The sequence below is a fragment of the Anser brachyrhynchus genome (assembly GCF_964034855.1).
Source record: "Anser brachyrhynchus genome assembly, chromosome: 5".
Classification (NCBI taxonomy): Eukaryota; Metazoa; Chordata; class Aves; order Anseriformes; family Anatidae; genus Anser; species Anser brachyrhynchus.
Window position 1 is genome coordinate 6,925,424 of NC_137699.1, and position 22,857 is coordinate 6,948,280.

The 22,857-nt window shown below is 43.6% G+C and overlaps 2 protein-coding genes across 16 annotated transcripts in view; one reads left to right on the forward strand and one right to left on the reverse strand.

Annotated features, from left to right (window-relative positions):
* Positions 1-22,857, reverse strand: part of KIAA1549L (KIAA1549 like) — a 145,703-nt gene that overhangs the window by 87,680 nt on the left and 35,166 nt on the right. For 11 of the 13 annotated variants that reach the window (XR_013951354.1, XR_013951355.1, XR_013951356.1 and 8 more), the window contains exon 2: positions 1,006-4,815. Coding sequence is in view for 8 of the 13 variants with exons in the window: in XM_080592248.1 (XP_080448374.1) it covers positions 1,006-4,815 (3,810 nt within the window). In the remaining 5 variants the exon portion in view is untranslated. The remainder of the gene's footprint in view (positions 1-1,005; positions 4,816-22,857) is intronic. The other 2 variants (XM_080592247.1, XM_080592246.1) reach the window with 1 other exon arrangement.
* On the forward strand, positions 2,759-22,843 carry LOC308195234 (uncharacterized protein). 3 transcript variants are annotated; one of them, XM_080592293.1, is made up of 4 exons: positions 2,759-2,831; positions 11,243-11,394; positions 15,481-15,669; positions 17,332-22,843. In XM_080592293.1, exons 2-4 carry the CDS (start codon positions 11,305-11,307, stop codon positions 17,431-17,433), a joined length of 381 nt encoding a protein of 126 aa, XP_080448419.1. In that variant the 5' UTR covers positions 2,759-2,831; positions 11,243-11,304; the 3' UTR covers positions 17,434-22,843. The 3 variants fall into 3 exon arrangements, with proteins under 3 accessions (XP_080448419.1, XP_080448418.1, XP_080448417.1); XM_080592292.1 differs by having other exon boundaries at positions 2,805-2,925; XM_080592291.1 differs by having other exon boundaries at positions 2,805-2,925; positions 15,481-22,843.

Below are 22,857 nucleotides of genomic sequence, written 5' to 3' on the forward strand. Positions count from 1 at the left end.
AAAACACCAAAAGCTACGTGTTAGTTTGAGGCATTTTTGTTGTTTGCTTTTTCAATTCTTTTATGTTGGGGTAGCTCAGTAAAGATCACGGAGGAAGCTATCTATGATTTGCAGCAGCTCCAATGGGAGTAAGAACTGCAGGGGCTCAGCAGCGTCCCCAAGGTCACTATTCTTCTCATGACAATAGCCCACTGTTCCAGAGTGAAGTCAAACAACTGCAATTTCTTTAGCAACATCAAGGCTTTGCAATGCTGCCTTTCTGTATGTGAGTGAGGTACGATGACACTTGATTTCCTGTGGATAGACTGCTGCAGCATTCCCAGAGGACTGAGCTGGTGCTACACAGGCAGGCCTCTATAAAGGACAAGTGCTTCGCAGAGTTAAACAAAGAAATGTTCTTCACTGTTACAACTGCTTTCAGTTTGCCAACTGTCTTTACAGGTATTTGTACACTTTGTTTATAAACAGTTTCACTAACTTTTTCTCTTATAATTTGCAGTTTTACAGCTGCACTTATGTACTTTCGATCATATATTGTGTACATGCTACTTCTATCTTTAAAAAAAAATGTTGCATCCACTATGCTACTGATACAGGTATTTATCAGCTACTAAAACCACATTACATCAAAAAGCTGCTTATTTCATTGTCCTTCAGCATCATTCAGGTTTATACAGGTTCATAAACCCTTTTATGACTCTTCTTTGCTCAGATCTTGAAGATAAGCATCTTCTGGTGATGCACCGTGCCACCATAAGGAGTGCATAGGAAGACTGGGCAACCTCTCCAGACCCCTTTAGTCTAGAGCTGTTACGATTAAGGAGAAGCTGTTTGTGAAAAACACTCTTAGAGCCATAAGAAGTTGTGCTGTTCACGCAGACAGCTCAAAACCCTCCTATTTTGAATTGCACATCTTTAAATATTCATTTGAAAATAACCTGGTATTCAGTGATACAATCGGGTATAAAATAGAGATCCTTCAGCAAATTCAGTGGCCCCACGTACCTGTTTTAACCATAAGGTTCCAGGAGAGGCGGCAATCCAGGGGAGGAGCTGCTGTCATGTTAGCGAAAGCCACTGCTGCTGTTGTTTCTGGAGGAGCAGAAGTGTTTTCCATTCGAGAAGGGGGAAGCCTAGTTGTTTTCGCTGATGCTGTAATAGATGTCAAAGCTGCTGTAATTGTCAGTGGATATGGGGTTGACGTTTTGGTGATTTCTGAGCTTGGGAATTTCTGGCTGTCAGTGGCTGTTGTTTTTATCTGTCTTGGTACATGTGCTGTGGGTGCGAGCGTGGAAGCCATGGCAGTGCTACTTTTAGGGGTTATAAACAGAGCTGTCACGTCCACAGGTGATGCGGCTGTGTTTCTTGTTGCAAAAGGAAGATCTGCATGTATTCCTACCGAGCTCAGAACTGAGGTCAATTTTGTGGCAGTGTTATTTTTTGTTAGTGTCAGTACTGGAGTGTTTAAAGCCATCACAGATGGCAAAGGTGTGTTTTCAGTGCCTAGCGAAAAGAAGGAAGAAGCTGGCACTGGTGAAGCTGGAGATGATTTTCTTGTTAGTGGTTTTGCTTCTGAAGTTCCTACTGTAGGCAGTGCACCAGAAGACACTCCAGATAACACTGTAATGACAGAATGGGTAAAGTTGGTTGTTGACAAAAAAGCAGAAGTTAGTTGTGTTGGTGATGGATGGACAGAAGTTATGATGACTGACTGCAGAGGACTGATGGTAGGGGGTTGCAACGGCATGCCCTTGGTAGCTTTATTAGATATACTAAAGGGAACTAGACTATGCCTTGTAGCATTTGTGTCCCACGCCTCCACACTAAATGTACCTGGAATTTTATCAGCCACAACCAAATAACCAGAGGACTCTAACTGGTTATCAAGAAATTCTGGCAAGTTTCCAGAACTGTCGTCTTCTTCTGTAACAAAACTCTGTAAGAGAGTTGAGCTAAAAGGCTTAGTTACAGGAAGAGGAGGCTTGCTTGGTGTCATGCTGTAGGCAGCACTCATTTCATAGCTGGCCAAAAGAGTCGAGTTGTCAGTGAGCTGAAAAGCCAACATTGGCGTTGTGTTCAAGGTTTTTGTCAGTACAGTGATCTTTCCAGCACCAGTTGTTTGCGATTCTAGAGAGCTAGGGAAAACACCTGTGTCGTTAACATAAGGCATGTGTAACTGGAGCGGTGCTTCATACTGTGCACTGGTATTATTGTCCCCAGGGGTGAAGAAATTAGTAATGTTTTCAGCTGCGTTTCCATGCTTTTTTTGCAAGGTGGTGGGTACTGTCAAAGTGGTAGCAAGGGGTGAATACTGGACAGAGGATGTTTTCAGTGCGAACACATCTACATCAAATTCTGGAACACTGTTCATCTTTGCTCCAGTGAAGGGTAAATCTGAACCACTTTGACTAGACATTGCATGTGTGTGTGTTGCTGAAGGGGCAGAGGAAAGTGGTTGCTTATTTGTACTCATTTTCTTTTGCAGACCTGAAACCACTGAATACAGTTCACGATACTCGGTTTCCAATGGAGAAGTGCTTGGAGGAACTTCTCTTACTGCCGGTTTGACCAAAGTTTTTACCAAAGAAACATTAATGCCATCTGAGGACAACAACACTGCCTTGGTCCATGTCGAAGCTGAAGCTGCGACTTTGGGAGAGTTGATGGGATCGAAATTACTTTCAGAGGTGGCACTTGAAATCCCAGAAAAAAATGAGCTCTGGCTGTCTCTCCTGGTTGTCGTGGAAACAAATGATGGCAGGATACGCCACACGGAAGGCACACCGGAGGTGAGCTGCTTTGTAGCAACTGAATGTGGAGTCTGACCAGAGGTAAAATCAGACTGATCTGAAGTTCTTGGTGGTGAATATTCTGTATGTGGGGTTACAACAGCAGGTACTCTCATGGTTCTGTCTTCATGTGCAGGTATGTCTGGATTTTCTGCATTAACAGGTAGAAGATGTGCAGTCACAGAGACAGTAGTAGCAGATGTATTCCTCAGAGCAAGTTCAGTTGTTGAAAGGCCTCTAATGGCAGTAATTAATGACACTGCAGCTAGACCAGGACTAGTCATTTCTCTGTCCAAAACAGTGCCCGACGTCTTTGATCCTTTGGAGAGTTTACCAATATGGATATCTGGAGAAACTTTGGAAAGCTGAGATCCATAAGGCAAAACAATATTAGCGTTAAAGTTCGTGAACATTTTTGCTGCCACCCCTCTTGTGAAAAACTGTTGACCTGCTCCTGTTAATGGAGAGCCACCAGAATTTGGGAGAGGATGTGCAAAAGCAGTCGGCAACAGCGTGCCATTTGATTCATAAGCTCCATTAGGAAGGTCTTCTGCAAAGGTCTGACTGAGAGCCACCACTGAGCGCTGTGAGGAAGCAGCCGAAGGGATTTGTAAAATACCCTCATTGGCTGCTGCTGTGCTTGGACTGTTTGTGTGTGCTAACCTAGCAAAGGTCTCATTTGTCTCAGTTAGCAAGGGAGACCCTGTGCTTGTTGAAGAGGAGCGTGTTGCATTTCTAAAAAGAAAAGCTGTTTCACTTCTAAATACTCGTACTGGCAGCACTGCATTGTGAGCGTGCTTTGCATCAGGAATAAGTGATTTTGTCAACAAAAGGGAAAAAATGCTCTCTGTTGAGCTGGAGACCTCAGCCAGGCTCTGGGAAGCTGATGACACAAAAGGTGCACTGGCAGAGCCTGTAGTGCAATTAGTCAGTGCTGTGGAAGACTGGAGGTGACTCATTTGGGGCATTGTATGTGGAGTACCCACAGGACGGAAGAACGATGCGAGAACCTCTGCTTTATTCTGAAAAACTGGTGATGACAGAGGGGTGATATCATTATTTCTGTCAATCAACAGTGAATTAAATGGCTGATTATTAGGTTTTACTCCGGTAGGAGATGCATTATGCATACTTTCATTTGGAAACCATGACACACTTCTGGAAGTTACTGGCATGTAAGACTGATACAATATTTTTGACACAGGAGTATCAGAGTATACAGATAAAAAAGAGGTCCTTTCTGAAGGAAACTCTTTCTCCACTGTTTTTGTAAAATGCACTGTTGACAATCCAGAGAGATTGAAAGACATGGTACCCATAAACAACTCAGGACCCTTTCTTTGATTCACCGTACTGGAATTTACATCAGTGACCATGCTTAAAAGGCTATTTCTGCTTTCACTAACCTGAGAGCTGGTTGAATCTGTGTTGAACGAATGTTCAGGCTCTGCAGACAAAGGAACTTTGAATGCCAGTACAGCTGATTTAGAAAAGTTAATGGTATGAGGTGATTGTATTGCCAATGAAGAAAATGATGGTGATGGAACAGCAGCAAGCATGTCTGGTCCTGATGTGCTTTCTTTTGAAATGGAGGGTGTTTCTAATGATATTAGCTGAAATGGCACAGCTGTACTCAAATGTGTCATTGATGGTGTAGTGGACAATGTGGCAAACATACTGAGTTGAGGCAAACCTGATTCACCAGCTGTTTCATCTGCATCTTGCGATGATGACCTCAGAGATGACTCGGCAGAAACTTCAGCGGGTTCCTGGGATGCACTATTTCCACTGCCTTGATAAAGGGTAGGTGACAGGTTAATTTGATCCAAAGTTCTGGTACGTGTGCCCGTCAGTGCTGTTTTTATCATCTGAAGCAAGTTTGCATTCTCCAAAGTCTGTCCCATAGAAATATCAGCTACTGAGGAAGTCTTAGTTTCTGTGGAAGGCTGTGTTGGTGATAGTATAGATCTCCAGTTAGGAAAAGATTCTGATGAAGAAGCAATGTAGATACGCTGTTGCCTGATACCTGTAAAATAACAGGCAAAATGAGTATGCAGTTCTGCAAAAGGAAAAATTATTGTTATATGGCTGCAAGAAATCACAGCACAAAACGCACTGTTTACTAAAAGTAGTTGCTTCTTTTTTTTATTCAAAATGACAAACATCACAGAAAATTGAAAAAGACAGTGAAAAGTTGAAAGTGATAGATTATAAATCCCTCAAGGTGTTTCATCTGACAGAAGAATAGGGTTAGCTTTCTAGACAGTACTATTTCAAAATGCTACTTTTAAATAGGGCGGCTCAACTACTGAAAGGCACCTTCTTAAGCCTGGGACAACTTCTGAGGTTATCATCAGTCATCCTGTGTCAAAATATTCTGTGAGAAGATGGGTTTAGAACACAGTAGAAAGGGAATGGATTTTGACCACCAAGCTTCACTGACTTGGCATGCCATCTAATATGGGAATAGAGTCAGCACTGGCTGGGTTCCTGTAGGATGCATCTGGAGGTGCTCGCCTTGCCAGTTCTAATAATGCATGCAATTACAGACACAAAAGGAAGAAAACAAAACATGGGTGAACATGAGGAAAGGGGGGTAAGATCCAAAACAAAATTAGCAAATTGAATTCCTTTTTTGATATGTGCAGATGTACAACACATCATTTCAAACATCAGTTTGTTCTACATTCAACACCATAATGTTCCTAGGCTTTGTCTTCTTAAAATGATTACAGTTCTTCTAAAATCATAGCTTGAGAAATCTCAAATTCTTACTAATTTAAAGATTAAGATTCAATCAAGAGTAAAATGTCAGTTCTTTTTCCTCCCTCCTCCCCCAGCCAAGATAATAGATCAAAAATCAGCATTGGCACTTGCTTCTGCCCCCAGCTATGCCCACCTACACAGCTGAGCAAAGGCACAAAAGAGATGAAGTCCCTGCCCTCCAACTGCAGCACATCTGGATATAGACAGAGGGTACCAACCTCCTCCGTACACATATGAATAACTCCAGCGCAATGGCATGGAAGAGTAAGCAGGGACAGACCTTGAAACACATCGTTATAAAATGGGCTGGACATTAGTTCCAGCCACCGACAAACCCTGGCAGCAGAGCCACAAGCAGTGGAGGGGATTAGCCCGTGCAAACGGGAGCCAGCAGCTGAACACCATGCAGCACAAGAGAGGAAAATGGGTCGCACTGCACCTATTTAAAGGTGTGCTTCTTTCTTGTGCTGCCCTTGTGCTACACTGCCTATAATCTGTGCATGCAGGCCAAAGCAGTTGGTTGGACAAGCCCCTTCAGGCACCTGGGTGCAACAGGAATGTGCTGGATTGAAGGAACTTTCTTCTACATGCTCAGCTTGGCACTTCCACACTGCAAATACAATAAATAAATACATAAATAATCACAGATCTTCCTCTTTATCCCTGTATTTAGAGCTGTATAGGCCGTGGGGAAGCTAGGGACATTTTTATCTTTCCTTCATTGAAATGCAAGAATGAATCCAGAATCCAGAAACAGGTTGTTGGCTGCTGATGTGCCATTATGGGACCCGAGAGCTCAAGGGCTGGAGCAGCTTAGACTGAGCTCTGGTGGCTTTTCCTTCCTTGTGGTCAGACAGCTTGTTATGGAAGGTAGGAAATAAGATGACACATATTTGGCTGAACTAGAGTAGATTCAAACGGATGTTTGAAATTGAGGACTAGATGATGTGCTTTGAAAAACCAGGCCCTAGGCAAGCTGCAGCTTAAATTCCTGTGAAGTAGCTCAGATGATGAAGTTGTCATTACCGGGTCTGTTGCATCTCAAACCACCTTGTTTCACCTCCGAACCAAAAGGCTGTGCTGAAGAGGGAAGGCAAAGCCTTCAGAGGGAATTCATCTATCGCTTAGCAAATGCGAGTCTTAAAGGGAAGTTAAACAAGTCAATGTTTTTGTGCTTTCTGAAACAGCAAAATCTGTCAACATCAATCCGTACACAGTCTGTAACATTCCTCATATATTTCTTTACACTTGGGTTTAATGAGAGCGATTACGAGCAGACAGACAATATAAACGTGAAAAAGTGTTGAACTGATGTTACCGCATTTTGACAAGGAGCAAAGGAAAGCTCGAATAACACCAAGACGACAAAACACTGAATAAAAACACCCCTTAACCACTGCTTAATTCTAGTCCTTCCGTTCCTGTTTCTTCCATTCCACACCAACCGGCAATTTTTCTGTTTATGCCCATTAATGAACTAAAGCTCTTGAGTAAATAGAGGTTTAAAAAATTATTAACATTCTGCAACTAAGATAAAACACTGGCTTTCCACTGCTACAGATTTTACTTGATTCTACCTTTACAAAAAGATACTATGAGTATCTTTTCTAAACTTCTACCATAAATTCAGTATCTTGGCAGCGACTGGATGCAGTATTCCAAAGCCAAATTTATCTTCTCAGTACATGGAGTTTAAACTGAAGTGTATATTCTGTTCTTGAGAATTGGTAGGATGGTATCAACAATGACACACCCTTATCAAATACTGTGCAAACCAACCCTGTATCATGGAAAAGGGGGGGGACAAGGGACAAGGGTATTTCACCTTTACATCTACCAACATCTGAAAACACTCAGAGAGGACAAGCAACTCAAAGCAACATGGAAGTTGCAATGAGAGCACCATCCTACCCGCACTGTGCACCGAGCCATCGCTTACACATCCAGCAGCCGTTTGCCATGTCCCAGGGTCAGCTCGCTCTTGTTCATATTTCAGGCTATTGACTAACCAGCCCCTCCAACCATCCTGAAGCCCATTTAGCACTAACCTCATTACAACAGCTGTCATTGATTAGGGACCTTTGTGTTTGCAAGAATGAGAAGCTTCTGCAATGTGCCACAGCAGGAAGTTTAACACTGATCCAACTTAGAGAAGATCACAGCTCTATCACTTCTAAGCCCCTTTGTATCTAAAGGGGTAACAGGGGCCAAAGAAAAGCGTGGAGATGATCAAGAGAAAGATCAATTCCCTCCTTCACCCCTGTTTTGCTAAGGTAAAACGGGTAGCAATTGGGAAAGCAATTAGCATAGGCCCCCTGTGCCTGTCCAGAAGTTGAAGGTGATGCATACATCAAATTAATGATGTAAAGATTATGAAGTCATGCTCATCTGGAATAAGAAATCTCCATTGTTATCCATCTTCTGCTGCTCCTGAGGCATCCGAGTTGCACATTGCTCTTCATACAGTTTATTTCCTGGGAGACAAGTACTTGGTAACTGAACACCCCCTGGTAAAAGCAGTGGCCAAGGAAAATGCCAGTCCATTTGCCACAACCATAAAAATCTGTATTTCAGCATGGGAAGAGAGAAAATTGCACCTGTCCTGCTGACACTTGAAACCATGGTCTTGTTTGCTTTACGCCATAAGAATCCAAAGATCTATAAGCAGGAAAAGTTATGATTTAGTTTTCCCTAGATCACACAAGAAACTTTTTGCTGCCTACAAACTAAGCAATTTCCCTTCTCTGGACAGAGGTCTCAGGAACACCATTCTCTCATGGGGGATGATTGATCTCCGAAGAGGAACGTGAGCAGAGCTGCGATGCTCTCTTTTCTCTGACAAACTATTGCATTACCGCTGCAATTCCTGAGCCGTGTGAAGGCACATTTCCTACTGAGAACATGCTGCAGTCATCTAGTGTTGAGGCGAGAAAGGCACAGCCAACAGGGGGTGTGTGTTTTTGCATCTGAAAGGAGCAAGCCGACCCCTCTGACATCTACTACCAACGGAGTGACCCTCGCAGCTGTTGCTTCTTCCAACCCAGGCTAGCAGCCAAGGAACAGAAGATGGATGCGAGCCCTGAAACAAGGCCACGGACACAACTCCCAGTACTCCTTCTGATCCCCACAAGCCCCAGGTTTCATTTTCATTCAGGTCTAGGAACAGCCCCCCTGTTAGACAGCCCTCCTCATGAACCAGCCTCTGTAAGCCTCCGGATAATTTTGGGTAAGGAAACGTGGCACCTGCAGAAGGCACGCATCGCTCAGCACTTACCCTCTCGCCTACCCTGCATGCCTGCTCAGGGGCGGCCAGCACGGGGGAAGCCGCAGAGGAGCCCGCAGGACCCCAGCAGCGGAGCTCCTCTCCACTGGACAGATGAGCATGTTTGTTAACAAATGACTTCAACTCCAACCAAACTAAAAGACACGGTCAGGATTCAAATCTTTCCCTCCAGAAAAGCTAAGAAAAATTTGAGAACATCAACTGAATACCAGATGTCACAGCTACAACAGACTGCCTCAAAAAAAAAAAAAAGCTATATTCCCAGAGATCTTATGAAATGACACCCGAAAACTGTTATTAATTTATTTCTGACAACCAGGAAAAATAGTTTCTGGTAGTCTGGGGGACAAAGAAAGAGAATTCTGCTCTTCAGTGAGAAGACCATACATATCGCATGAAGTTTTCTTCTCAAAAAAAAAAAAAATAAAATAAGGACAACAATAAATAATAGAAACAAGTTTGGGCACAAAGTATTCAGTCATCCCAACTGCACGGCCGTACGTCTGCTCACTCCGCAATTTTTCTTTCGGGAAGATTTGTGCACCCCCTCCTTCACACCCAGATTTTCTTCGGGGCATTAAGGGCAATCCACCAGCAGCAAAGCCTCCATCAGAGGCGGCCTTTTACCTATGGACTTGAAAGGAAAATACACTCGTCCTGCACTCAGCGCTGCCCTGCCTTCGTCGCTTATCCAGCCCAAATGCAAGCTGGCTGGTATTTGGGAGAGCAGAGCCCAGCCTGCAAACGCTTCACGGCTGTCATCAGTCTTGCTGCAGGAACTGACAGACGGGTGCGACTCGCAGCAAGTGCCAGCCTTGCCGGGGGGCAAAACACGTCTCCTCTGCGACAGGCAGCTCTGCCGGGCTGCCTCAGCCACGGCCGGCACCGGGGACAGGGCGAAGAGCAGGATCGGAGACAATAATATATCACAACAAGCACACCGCTTATCTATTTACTTGTAAATACACATTTATACAAACTTCTGTAAAGAACATGCACCTATTCAGGGAGGTTTATACAGACACCACTAGCATCAGCATAATAAATGATTTCATGAACAACGTAGGAAAAAAAAAATCAGTTGTCATTTGGGAACATGCAATTCCAAAGCTGCCAGTTCTCATAATTTTACCTCGAGCCTTGCAATATCTGTTGTTTTTTATTTTGTTTTCAATTTCTGGAACTAGGCCAGACTGTAAGAATGGTACCAAATATTGAATGAATATGAGAAGGGTTTGGGGGCCAACATCTGAACTGTTTCAGCTCTTTGGGAGCAAAGCAGTAAAGTAGGGGAAATGCGGACTCAGCACAGTTTTTCACCACTAGCTACAAGTCAACGACGGCACAGCTCTCTCATTATATGCAACAAAAAGATAATTTCTTAACCATATACTCCTTCAACAAAGCTTAGAGTTTAACCCTGCCTCAGAAATCAAACACGAGAGAAGACTGAAGGTACTAAAAGAACCCCTGCTAAAAGCCTTGTATGTTATTCTTGTAACAACAAAAAAAAAACTACACATCATCTCCAAAACTTTTAAAAAGAACGACAATGCTTTCAAAAGGTTGAACTGTGCAGCAAATTACATAATAGGATACATTTTGACAGGCTGGTTGGGTAATTGTGAGTGTTCCCTTGAGCCAAGAAGCTTTCTGCTCACCAAACCAGACGCACCTTCAAGAGAATCTTCTTCTGCACGCAACACCCGAAGCTGTGAGAGGAGTGGGGCCCTCTCCACAACAGCAGAAGGACCAGGAGAAGTCTAAGCCGAGACCCCACAACACTGGCGTGCAGATGCAGAGTCCCCGCCTCCAGCGAGGGCTGCCACCACGCAGGGTGCTGCAGGAGCGCCTCGAGCTGCTGTCACCGTTCGGTGAGCGCGCGCCTGGTGCTCCTCCACGTGCTGCTCGCCCTACAGATGAGCAGAAGCGCTTGGCTTGCCCCACGTTATAGATCAAAGGCTGTTTTGGAGAAGAAAATGAAATCCAAGAATTGTTGATCATCACAGCATCAGTTGTACTTGATACGTGTATGTAGCAGAAGCAGTGGCCCTGAAACAAAGCATCGTGAGGCTGTAGCTAGACAGTAACAACACAACCTCTTAGCAAAACTCCAAGTTATCACTGGAAACTAACTGCAAAATCAATTTTTATTTGACCCGCTATTTTCAGAAGTATATTTTATAAGTATATTTTTAAGATTAACTTTCAATTTAATTTTTCTTTTAAATTATGTATCCCTGAACAATGTCATCAGAATTCCAAAAATGAGACCAAGAAGTTTGAATTCAGCTACTGCAAAAGGCACCTTTCGTGTTGCCAAACAGCGTGCAACCCAGATGCCTGCTGCCATGTCCTTACAACCCTAAAACTGCTCAACTTCAACTTCTCTCTTTAATTTCAGAGCTTTGGAGTTGAAACTTCATAACATAGAGCAGCTAAGCTTAAGGAAAGATAGTCTTGGAGATGCCACAACTGCAGGATCAATCCAAGGACAGAGGTTCTCACTATGTCTTCTGCTACTCCCAAGCTCCTTCCACTGCCTGTGGCCTGACGGTAAGCAAGGATAAAGAGGTGAAGGGCAGGAAAGAAATGTAGGTCGCACACGGGAGCACGCTGCTCTCTGTCTGCGCAGCATTCCCCGCTGCGCGCTTCAGTACTGCCCCCCTGATCGTGCTTTGAAGGTACGAAAGTCACGGCTCTGACAGATCGATGACATCCTATTGATTTGGGGATTAGCAAAATTTCTGGTCACTCTGAGCAAAGCGTCTATAAAGATCACTCAGTATTTGAAGGACAGTAAACAACATCTTTAAAAAAAATGCAACAGAATAACAGCCAAGCCTCAAACACTATTCTCTGTGCAAGGGTTGTAGTAAATAACCAGCGTTTATCCAGCCTGGAATACAGTGCAATTTCTGAATCCAAAGAAGCAAAATCCATTGCTTGGCCCCAGAAGGCAGTAAGGTTAAATCAGCAGATGCATAAGACCACTACTATGAATGAGCTAATAGACAAACACTGAGCCAAAATGTGACACATGCTTCTTTGGAGGGAAATCCTCTTTACATGAATGAATGAGACTATAAACATAAGCTCTTGCTAAGAGAGAGCCCACGTAGAGCTGTACGTTTTTATTTTTTTCTTAGATTAGAAAAAAAAAATCTTTTCCTGAGCTGGCTTGAAAGCACTGAAAGCAAGTAACAGCCCAGAGAGCTGCTTTCTAAGGCTTTAGGTCCTCCCCTCCTTTTCCCACTTTCTCCACTTAAAAAAAGGACAGAAACTAGGAAGAAAGACCTACAGACATCTTCTCAGTTTGTTTCTTCTTAACTACTGACTTCTCAGAAATTGCCAGTTTCAAAAAAAAAAATTGCCTTTCAATTCCTACCTACCTTTTTTCTTTTTTTTTTTTTTCTCCCCCCCCCCCTCAAACAAACGTAGCAAGGCCCTTCTCTCAAGGGAAGGGAAACCATTACTGAGAAGCAAAATTTTGCTTTCCAGGAAGCTGTCAGAAGGCTTCCCAGGCCAAGTCAGACCATGACTAACTTCTTCTGAACAACAAAACAACCTGCTGCTCTGCTCTGACCTGTGGTGGCCATACAACATCAAGTACGAAATAAATTATCATTAAAAATTAAATCTTAATGAACTATACATATCAATTAGGTTATTAATTTTAAGCTCCTTGCCTGCTCTATAATAGATGAGGACTTGGCTCACGCTAGAAAGTACTACGCAAATATTTTAAAATTACTTCAATTTCCTATGACTTTGAGTGTGCTTTGCACAGCTCATTAGCCTTTATTTCCAGGAGCTTATTCTCTTTGCTGCACAAAAGAGGCAATAGCTCGAGTTTATAGTAATATGTCGACTCCTTCATCTTCTCATCCGTTGGAAATCACTGCAAAGGCTATTTGGCATGACACCATTACTGTCAGTAATGAAACCCAGCCACCCCTGTTAACAGAATACAAGAACTACAAACATAACGGGGGAATCCAGCCTCTGGTGGTAAAAAGGTTAAATAACTGCCTGGCCAAGTCTAACTTTGCACAGCCATGAATTCAAATCTAGAAGAAAAGCTAGACAGATATATGAGATTTGCTTTTAAATCTGAAAAATAAATAGTAGCACTGGTAGACTACGAGGAACCGGAGAATGCTGGAAAAGCACCTTAGCTCACAGCCTGGCTTCGGTACAGCGATGTGCACTCCGATGAATATCCCTGCTCTGGGAATAACAGCACCGCCTGCACGACAGGCTTAGCCCTAAAGGGCAAACATTTGCACTGTAAGAGCAATAACCCAACGAGAAGTGTCAAGAACTAAGCAAGCACGGGAACGAAGCCGCAGTCCCTCCTGTTCACAGGGGTGAATGCTGGCACTGGAGAGCTGTAAAGGCTGAGGGGGTGTGGGATGGCCCCAAGTACCGGGGGAGGAGATGACCTGGGAGGGAAAAGAGCTGCCTAAGTGAAAGAGCAACGCCGGAACAGTAATGTAAGAGAACCAAGACAACTTGTCCAGAATTAGCAGAACATTTCTTACACGGCTACTGACAAGAGGGGCACCGTCCCGTACGGACTGCACCCCTGCACATCTCTGATGGGTCCAGATGCCAGTTATTTACAATAGTTCGCTGACATCAACAGAAGAGCACAGGCACCAAATGTGGCAAACCCAAAGGCGCAGACCTAAGCACCGGGATAAACCAGGGACCTGCACTTACAGACTGCAGCTCTGCTCTTGACCACCGGCTTGCACTGACTGCCTAAATGCAAAAAGTGCCAGCTTTAATCAGTAGCGTGGTATTAAAAAGTTGATTCTTCTTCCGCAGATGAAAGCATTGGCATTTTCTGTCAAGTAATTAGGCAACAGCAGCTTCCCTGTGAAATGAGCACACTGGCAGGAGTCCTAAAACTCGTACAAAAAAAGCAGCAGCACTACTACAGTCATCATTCGCTTTTGAGTAATAGCTGAAGTCGCTTTTAATTGTAAAATCAACAAATAGTTAATGGTTACCAAAGTGAGCAGCTGGTTTCTCAAAAATAAGATCCACTGCCTGGAACAAAGAGCTTTATTAGAAAGAAAAGATGCTGCTATTTCCAGATGGTGTTTGAATGGTGCTGTCCAAGTTAGTGGACCTCCTAATTTAAAGCTCTAAAAGAAATAGAATATAGAAACTTGTAGGGTTCATGACTGAAAATAATGTAAACATTATCTCTGAAAAATTAAAAAGCCAAACGAAATACATTTCTCCCCCTGCAACACTTGGGTTTGGTTGGCTGTCTCTGCTGTCCAGGGGAGATATGCCCACGACCAAAGGCGCTCTGCCACGCCACACCGTACAGAACGGCACAAGTGGGTCTCGTAGGTACACAACTGAAAATTCCTCCACCTTGGATCCCCTGCTTAAATCCATCTTTCTAATTTAATTCAGAACTAAACCAAGAAAGAATCTGGCTCTGTGACCCACTTTGGGTACAGCCACAATGCCTTTTTTTTTTTTTTTTTTTTTTTGACTGCTGCCCTTTTTGCTAAAATTTCCTGAGACTTTGTTGCTCTAAAAATGGCCGGAAGCTATTTCCGGCAAAAGCCTTTAACCAAACCAGGCCCTAATTCCTTTCCAACTGCTCAGTTAATCTTTTGAGACGTGCACGGTCGCTTCTAACAAAAAGAGAAAGATGATGCACTGCCCGTTCAGGCTTTTCCTTTGTGCATACACGTGCGAGTGCTTTGCATTTATGTAAGTACAACTGAACACCTCAGTTTTAAAGCTGTCAGGCTACACAGGATTTTAGGAGCATTACTAGTACATTTGATCTGTCAAAACACAAGGGCTGGGTAACGTTTAAGAATTTTTTTTTCACTAACCTGCTCAACATTAGTATGGCTATTGAAATAAGTTAATTCAAGTGACTAAGAGATGAGATAGGGACTCAAGAGACTCACATGAAAGAAAAGGCACAGAAGAAAGCACTAAAACTGCCAGGCCACACAGTTTTTTTTTACTCTTATTAACACGTTTCTCAGGTGTCAAAATACCAATGTTTAGATCTACTCCACAATGCTATCAGAGAGAAATCCTGAACATCTGAGGCTTGGCGCCGGATCAGATCAAAGGCATAAGGTGAAAATTTCTTCCCACAACCTTACCAGCAGGTGACTCATTGCACGGATCAGGGGAGAGCTTAACCGAATTCCTTCAGTCAGATGAGTGCCCGTTCTGGGTACTTTCTCAACCACACGCTCTTCTTCACTGTCCAGATTTACTGGCCTGCCCGCTAGAAAAACGTGGAAGCATGGGCACACGCATGTGGAAGCACGGGCACAGGTCTGATGCTTCACATTCATGGCAAGCAATGTCTGGTCACAGATTGTCGCTCCGTTCCTTCGTCAGTCAGGATGCTGTTACGGTAAACTGGTGACTTCATGGATGAATCACCATTAAATAGAACTAACACTGTAAACAACATAGAAAACCACACAGTACAGACTGTTAAAGTAGGATACTGAACATACGAAGAAAATGAGAGGAGCGTCGTGACTCTTGCACAGGCAGAAAAAGGGCTGTTAATTATGATTTCAATTATCCATTTAAGCTCAGATACATCCAGCTCATGATTTTTTTTTTAATTCTGGAAAGGAACAGCACTGCTGTCACCTTCTACCTCAGGGTCGTCCTTCTCTGCAAGCCCAGGAGGAGCACTGGTGCGAGTCGTGGTACCTATGGGCTCCCCACCAGCTCTCGCCCTGCATCTCCAGCAGCCCTATGTCTTCCTGCCCCTTTCCAGTGCTCCAGTGGACCCAGGTGGGCATCGCCTGCAGAGAAAAGGTAAGCCAGAACTGAGAGCTATCACGGAATTAGAGTTTCATTGGCCAAAAGCTAGCCAAGGAGAAAATCTATTTTCCACAACGTCAAAGAGGCTGCCTCAAAAGAGCAGAGCAAATCAGCTGAAGCTCCAGGCAAGCTTTGCTTCATGACTTTCTATGCCCCACACCAGTACAGACCTAAACAGCAGCAAGGGGTCCACAAGGAACACCCAGAAACACTCCTCTGTGGCAGCTCAATGCAAGCCCAGCCAGGCAAACACCACACTGACTGCAGCCCCTCTGCCTCCGGCCCCACGTGGAGAGACCCTGCCATGGTACCGGGGCTACAAGGCAGGTGCTGCTCCTGGTACCTTAACTCAAGGGCAGATGCTTTACTTGCAAGCGAGGGCAGAAATTAGATTGCAAATTCTGGTTACAGTCTACAGGTTTGCCTTCTTGACTTTCACATTAATTTCTTTTTCATAGTCTTACTAAAAATGATTTGAATCTTAAGTAAAGGAAAATAATTCATTTCGTTCCTCACTGACTACTCCTTCTTCATAAAGGACAAGGGATGTATCCAGAATTCCAATCAAAAATCTCAACCAATAACCATTACCTGCACGAACCAAAGATTTGTTGTCTCAGGAATAGTAATTTTGAAGTGATAAATAAGCCTCAGTCACATTTCCTTTCTGCAAACCGCCAGGCACCGTGTTTCTTATCCAAAAGCTTCTTTTATTGCAGCAATTATTTAAAAAGCTGTCTAGACATATTAACATGTTGACAATAACACAAATAATTTTTGACAACAGAATGCGGCACATTACATAACTTAGTAGCATCAATCACACAATCTCAGCTTTCTGATATTACAACGAGGCTGCACTGCTATGAAATATGATAGCTTGTTGTCAATGCAAAGCTTAGCTTGAAGCTAAAAATTAATACTACACATTTATCCCCGTGATAAAAAAAATAATGTTAGAGAACAGCAGTGGATTAAAAAGGGAGCCTGTGCTTCAGGATGAGCCAGGATGTGTTCTAACTCCGTCTCCCTGTGCGTGATTAGTGGTGTTCTACTATGAAAGCTTAATTTTCCTGTCATCCAAGTCAGGTTTTGCACAGCAGGCAAGGAAAAAAACAAGTTGATCCAAGCTGTCAATTCAATTACTTTATGAATAAATACTTATCCTTCTGATCTGACAGCATTTGGGTCCTGCTCTGCACAGCTGCAAACAGCTGCAAGAGCAGCAAGGCAGGGATGACAGGCTGCTGCGATCGGACATGCTTCTGCAGCGCGCTGCCTCCCAGGCCCAGCGGCAGGACCTGCTTTCTCAGGGCGGTTTTTCCTCCTTCCCAGGCACCAGCCAACATTTTCACGTGCCTTTGAGAGCCTCCAGTTTGGAACAGCCCGTGCTAGAGGCTGACTTTCAGGAACGGGCCAGTAGTCTGCTCTTGAAGGTCTGTAGTATTTTTAAAAAAAAACACAAAAATACTCCAAAAGTTACCTGGTTTCTCAGGAAGTAAGAGCTAACGAGAAAAATCTAAATGAGAACTGAGAAATCACACGGTTTTATACCGGCAAGGCCAGGCATAAACGCAATGGGAAGAGGTACGTGGGTACCACTAGAGGCAAGTTCCGAGTTCTGGAAGGAGACATACTCTCCCTTTCTCTCTCTAGGCTCCTGAGCATAGCTTTTTTCCTGTAAACTACTGGGCTGACCACCTTCGTTCTCCAGGTATGGATGAGAGTATGTGGAAAGCGACACACAAGAGTCCGTAACAAGAGGTAGTATATGTATGCAACTAATCTTAGTCAAAAAAATAAATAAATAAAATCCCTGAATTAACCTTGGTACTCAGTAGATGAAAATACAGCACGCAGACATGGTACTGAGTACATTACAGACACCAGGTTAAAGTGGGAGGCACTGCCCCCCCGCTCAGCCCAACGCAGGAAATCTAATTTACCAAGAACGAACAGTATAATGGATGCGGTGTAATTATTTCAACTGTCAACATCACAAAGACTGTGCAATCTCTTGGCACCACCACATGAAAAAAGAAATCTCCAGGAATTTTATTTAATTGTAGATGCACATTAGTCATGCTGTCACACTGTGCCTGGTATCACACAATGTGCCCAGAGATATGCATTTCACTTATTTGAGAAATATCATAATGAGCTAAGTGAAAACAACATTTGGGAGGCCACAAATATCATTCAGTAAGTCCCTTCAGCGTGGAGAAGGGCTCAAAGATTCAAAAAAATTGAGTGTAATCTAGTCTTCCCTGCGAGTTCAGGCATTCTCTGCTGTGCTGATCCAGCCTCTAAGAGAACCTGCATTTGCTGCAGGGATTTAGAGAACCAGTCACCGGCGATTTAGCTACCTATAGCTTTCCTCAGAGGTCAGCCATTAGTCCTTGCTGCCTACGCTTCCTTCAGGAAAATGGGGTCTCTTTAAACAAACCTAAATAAACACTTGGGTAAGTTTTGCACTGATGCCGAGTATAACATTGCTCTCTATTTGCAAGGTACAATAAACATATATATGTATACATATTCAAAAATGCACACCACCTCGATGGGCATCCCGAGGGTGATACCATTCTGTTAGAACCAAAAGCAAAGGAGGAATCCGCCTGCGACCAGAGACCTCTGAGAAGCTCAGAGGCACACGGCCACCAGGAGACAAGGGGGGGCACCCTCACCTCGGAAGAACCTGCTGAGCACAGACACGCACCTCTGTCCTCTGCAGTATTTTCTGTGAAGGGATTTATCCCCTCCATGGGAAGAAACAGGTTACACAAAAGCAGTAGTGAGTTCTGTGCTCAATCAGCATGTCCTCAGTGTTTCTAACACACACACACGGACCAGCAGGGAAAACAGAATGACGATGTAGTGCGATATGTCAAGCTGTCCAAAGCCTGCCAAATGAGCAATATTACGATTTATTTATTTAGGGCAACATTTGGTGGAGCAAATGCCAGACTCAGTCACCAAAACAGGACAGCCTGATTTTCAGAGCTGCTTACCCCTTGCAACATCCACTGACTACACGGCAGCCAGGGGTTGCTCAACACCTGAAAGATAAGCCAGTTCTACAAAGATAACTACATGTGGAATTTGCATCCCAAAATTAAGGCCGCAAGTACGTGCGTTTCAGCTATTTGGCCTAAAGTGTATTTGCTGCTGTACGCAAATCGAATTCTACATAAATAAAAATATAAAACAGAGGAACCCAGAATTAAAAAAATATCACATGCATGTGGAATTTCTTCTCACCATCCCTCTCCAATGAGCTCACTACACAGTAATTTAAAATTTTATGCATGTACATAACATTAAAGATTTATTTAGTATCTTGGTTTCCAGATTCTGAAATCCATAAATACACAAAGCACTGAGGATCCTTCATATTGTATTAATCACAGTTTTGGTGGCTTTGGGAGTGTTTTCTTCCCCCTCCCATCCGCCTGACAAAATCCAGCTGCAGAGCTGCAAATCTCGGTTACGACCAAGGGGGCTGAAGCCCTCTGGTAGATCAGAGAAAGGGCAGCCAAACTCCCAATGAAAACGCCACCATGCCACGATTAAAGCTGGGCAAGAAACACTGAAATACAGAACCTGTGGAAGAGGGTCAAGAGACGACGGGTGGAAGGAAATGAGGAGCAAAGTGACAGCACAGAAACTGGGGACACAGAAGCGCGAACAGGGGATGGAGCACGTTAGGCAAGGAGTGCCCAGCATCAACACGTGTCCATCACCCGACGATCGGGCGCTGCTGACCCCTACAAGCTCTCCTGTGTTTCTGGGATAGCTGGTTTCTACTTCAACATTTAAAGACCAGCAGAAGGAAAAAAAAGATAGCTGTTTCAGACCACCTCACTCTAGCTGATCTTGGTGTCTTGAAATCTGACTCACTGATTCCAAAAGTGCAGAAATGGCAAATATGCACATATATTCACATCACATATTCATCAAAGAAGAGGCTCAATTTGCAAGCTATTCATCATCTGGAGTGCCTGAAAATAATTTTATAAACATCTAATAAGTACTTGGCATTTACAAACTGCCAGGCACGCAGTGATCACCATTCACATGCAGAGTATGGACATCTGCCCTCAGTGATCTGCCCTTTTTTTTATTAAAAAAAAAAAAAAAAAAAAATCAAAATTGATATATTGTGCTATTCATTTCAATGTTTCTTTTTTTTTTTCTCCTGAAAACAAAAGTCCTGCACACTTGCTATTTATCTCTGAGAAAGGTGAAATTTTGTGCAAAAGTAGTACCAGTTTCTGTGAATAAATACACCTGATTTCAAAACATATGCAGGTCTAAAAGGTACTAAAATAAGGAAAAAAACGTGATTTGATCTCAAACCAGCTAGAGATAATGGAGAATATTATTTATTTTTTTTGGAAATAGTTCAATCAAGTACGTAATTACAAATTATTTAATGATTTAATGTCTTAGAAGCATTTTGATACAAACCAACAAAAAATATTTCAGAAAATAAAGTATTTCAAATTTTTATTTTTAAATAAAACATGTTTAGATATGATTAGAGAATAAATAATGTGGAGGTAACAATATGAAGTTTTAGTTAAATATTTTGTTTCATGTCAATCTGAAACACTTACATGAGGTCTGATCAGCATACTCAACATCTCTGTTTTGAGTCAGTCTGAAGCAAAATGCTTTTTTCTTGTTTGACCAGAGTAAGAACAGGAACCATTACTCTTCTAAATCACTTTGTGTTTGTTTTTTTGTCTGTACAAAATGAGAAATATACCACATTTTGTAGGACAGCAAACAGTCTAATCAATCTCTGAGCAGAGAACTGTATTTTGCTGGGAACTTATTGAAACATCAAACGTAGGATTGTCATTCCTGTAGGATCCCACCTACAGAATATGAGATCCAGAATATGAAACAGGAGTCCCAGACATGAAATAAAAGGACCACAAGCCCCAGCCATAACAGCAGCCAGATTCCCAAAAAGTCCCGTCCTAAAAACTCTTGGTGCTCATAACCAAAGACTGGTTCCGCGCCTGGCTCAGACCCCAGCACCTTCCCTGTGGTGCGGGGACCCGCACGGCAGCGTCTGCTGGAAGCCTGCTCACTGCTGGCCTCAGGCGAGAGGCTGCCCAGAGGATGCAGGGCTCCTCTGGAAGCCTGGCCCTGGCAGCACCCTCCCGTCCCTCAGTGCCTTACCGAGGAGGTCTGGTTTAATGCTTCTGCTCCCTGTTTGTCTCCCACAGCAAGGGAAGATAAGTGCTTGCGGTCGGTGTTGTCTCAAGTCAGCCCACAGACCCAGCAAGTTACAAGGAGCCAGACTGTTTCCGAAGCTTAGACTACAGTACCAGATGCTAAACATGGCACGGAATTAGAAACAGTAATAAATTATTTTTAAAAGTACTAAACATCATTAATGGGGTAAGATAAGAAGTTAATGGACCATTAGATTAATTCCACATTAAATGTGAAAGTTTTGAGCGTAATCTTTCCAAACACACCGAAATAAAGCAGTTTACGTTAAACCAGTGAACAGAGCCACTGCTGGGGCTATAATCAAGCCACAGCGACCCAAAGTCACTGCACACATAGCTCGCTTAGCGCAAGCGGAATACACCACTGCTCAAAGATCAAGTCAGCCTTGGCTCTCCGTGTCGCACAGCACAGCCCAAGCCTCTACACCAACCACCAGCACCGGCGCTTGGGCGGGTGTCGCGATGGCAAGGCAAAGGCAGACCCTCAGCCTCCGGCAGGGAACGCGCTCGCTCCGCTTGGCCACGCTTGCTCGAAGCAAGGCAAACAAGCCCAACCTTTTGATCCTCTCACGGCGACAGCTTCTGGCAAATAGAGGGCAAAGCACCTGGTTGTTACAAATGGAGTTTGTAGATGGCTTGTTGACACCTAAACAGACTCACAGAAGGGCAATTGCATATTTCTACGTATAATCTCTCTGGCTTGGATACTCATTTCTGATGCAATTTATTATAGAAACAAGCTGTCAGAATTGATGTGTTCGTACACCATAAATAAAAGCAGATCATTCTAAGAAAAGGATTAGGTTGAGAGAAAACAAGCCTTTTCTTCTGACAGCAAGGGAACAAAGTCACTGCATTTCCAATGAGACCAGGGGCAACCTTTCCCTGACACAGAGGGGCAAGATTTTACAAAGTACTCATCCAAAACTAATGTCACAGCACTAATCCCCAGTGGCTGCATACTAAAATACCACAGCGCTAAGGACAGGGCATGAAATAAACATTTTCCTACTTTCTTCAAATTCCAGCTGATGAAGAAATGCCTTTCAGGATCTCACTCGAGAGAAAAGGGTTACAAGTGGAAAACAAACAGGAGACGCTTTCTTCAAATTGCGGAGCACATAAAAGCTTGCATCAGCCTTGATGTTTAGTCTGTGACTGCACTGGGTCCTGAGCAGGATTAAGCAGCAAGGGACAAAACTGCTGGCTGCACAGCAGGACAAGTGTGACAGTTTCCCTGCGTGTTCATTCCAGCACATATTCTTCTAATTTAACAAGATAATTATCTTACCCAGAACCACGAGAGGAAAAACAAAACACAAAACCAGCACCTTCTTTACACGACAAGGCAAGAGGCGGGCATGCATGCCTAGCCCCATGAAAGCTCCCCCGAAAGAGCCAGGAGAGACCTGACACAGATGCTTTTTTACAGAGGCGTGCATCCATCCCTCTAGCAATTGGCTCCCTTTGAATTCCGCCCAGGGTTTAGCAGAGTTTACACTGTTTTCCTTCGGTATGCTCTTACCCATCTGTTCCCCAGTGCAGATTTTGATTAGTGTTAAAACCAATGCTGTGCCGTGAGTGAAATCACAGCCAGACGATTTGCATGGCTCTGGAGAGAAGCACTTTTCCTCCATCGCTAGCTAAGCAATCCAGCCCCCTCACAAAACAATGGCTTCCTCCTCGCAGCATCCGCTTCACACTGCAATGACCATTTTTCTCCTGGTAGCTCATGCTGCAAAACAAATTTCTCCTCCAGGACAGATACATTCCCAGCCTGAAATGCTACATATGTTCCCAAAGTACCAGCGTAAGCCCTTTAGGGATCTGCCAGATTGGTCAAAATCTATGGATGTGACACCCCCAGTAGCCATTAATCAGCCTGGAGCCTGAAGTGAAAAAGGGAGGAAAATCACATCACGCTCATAAAACT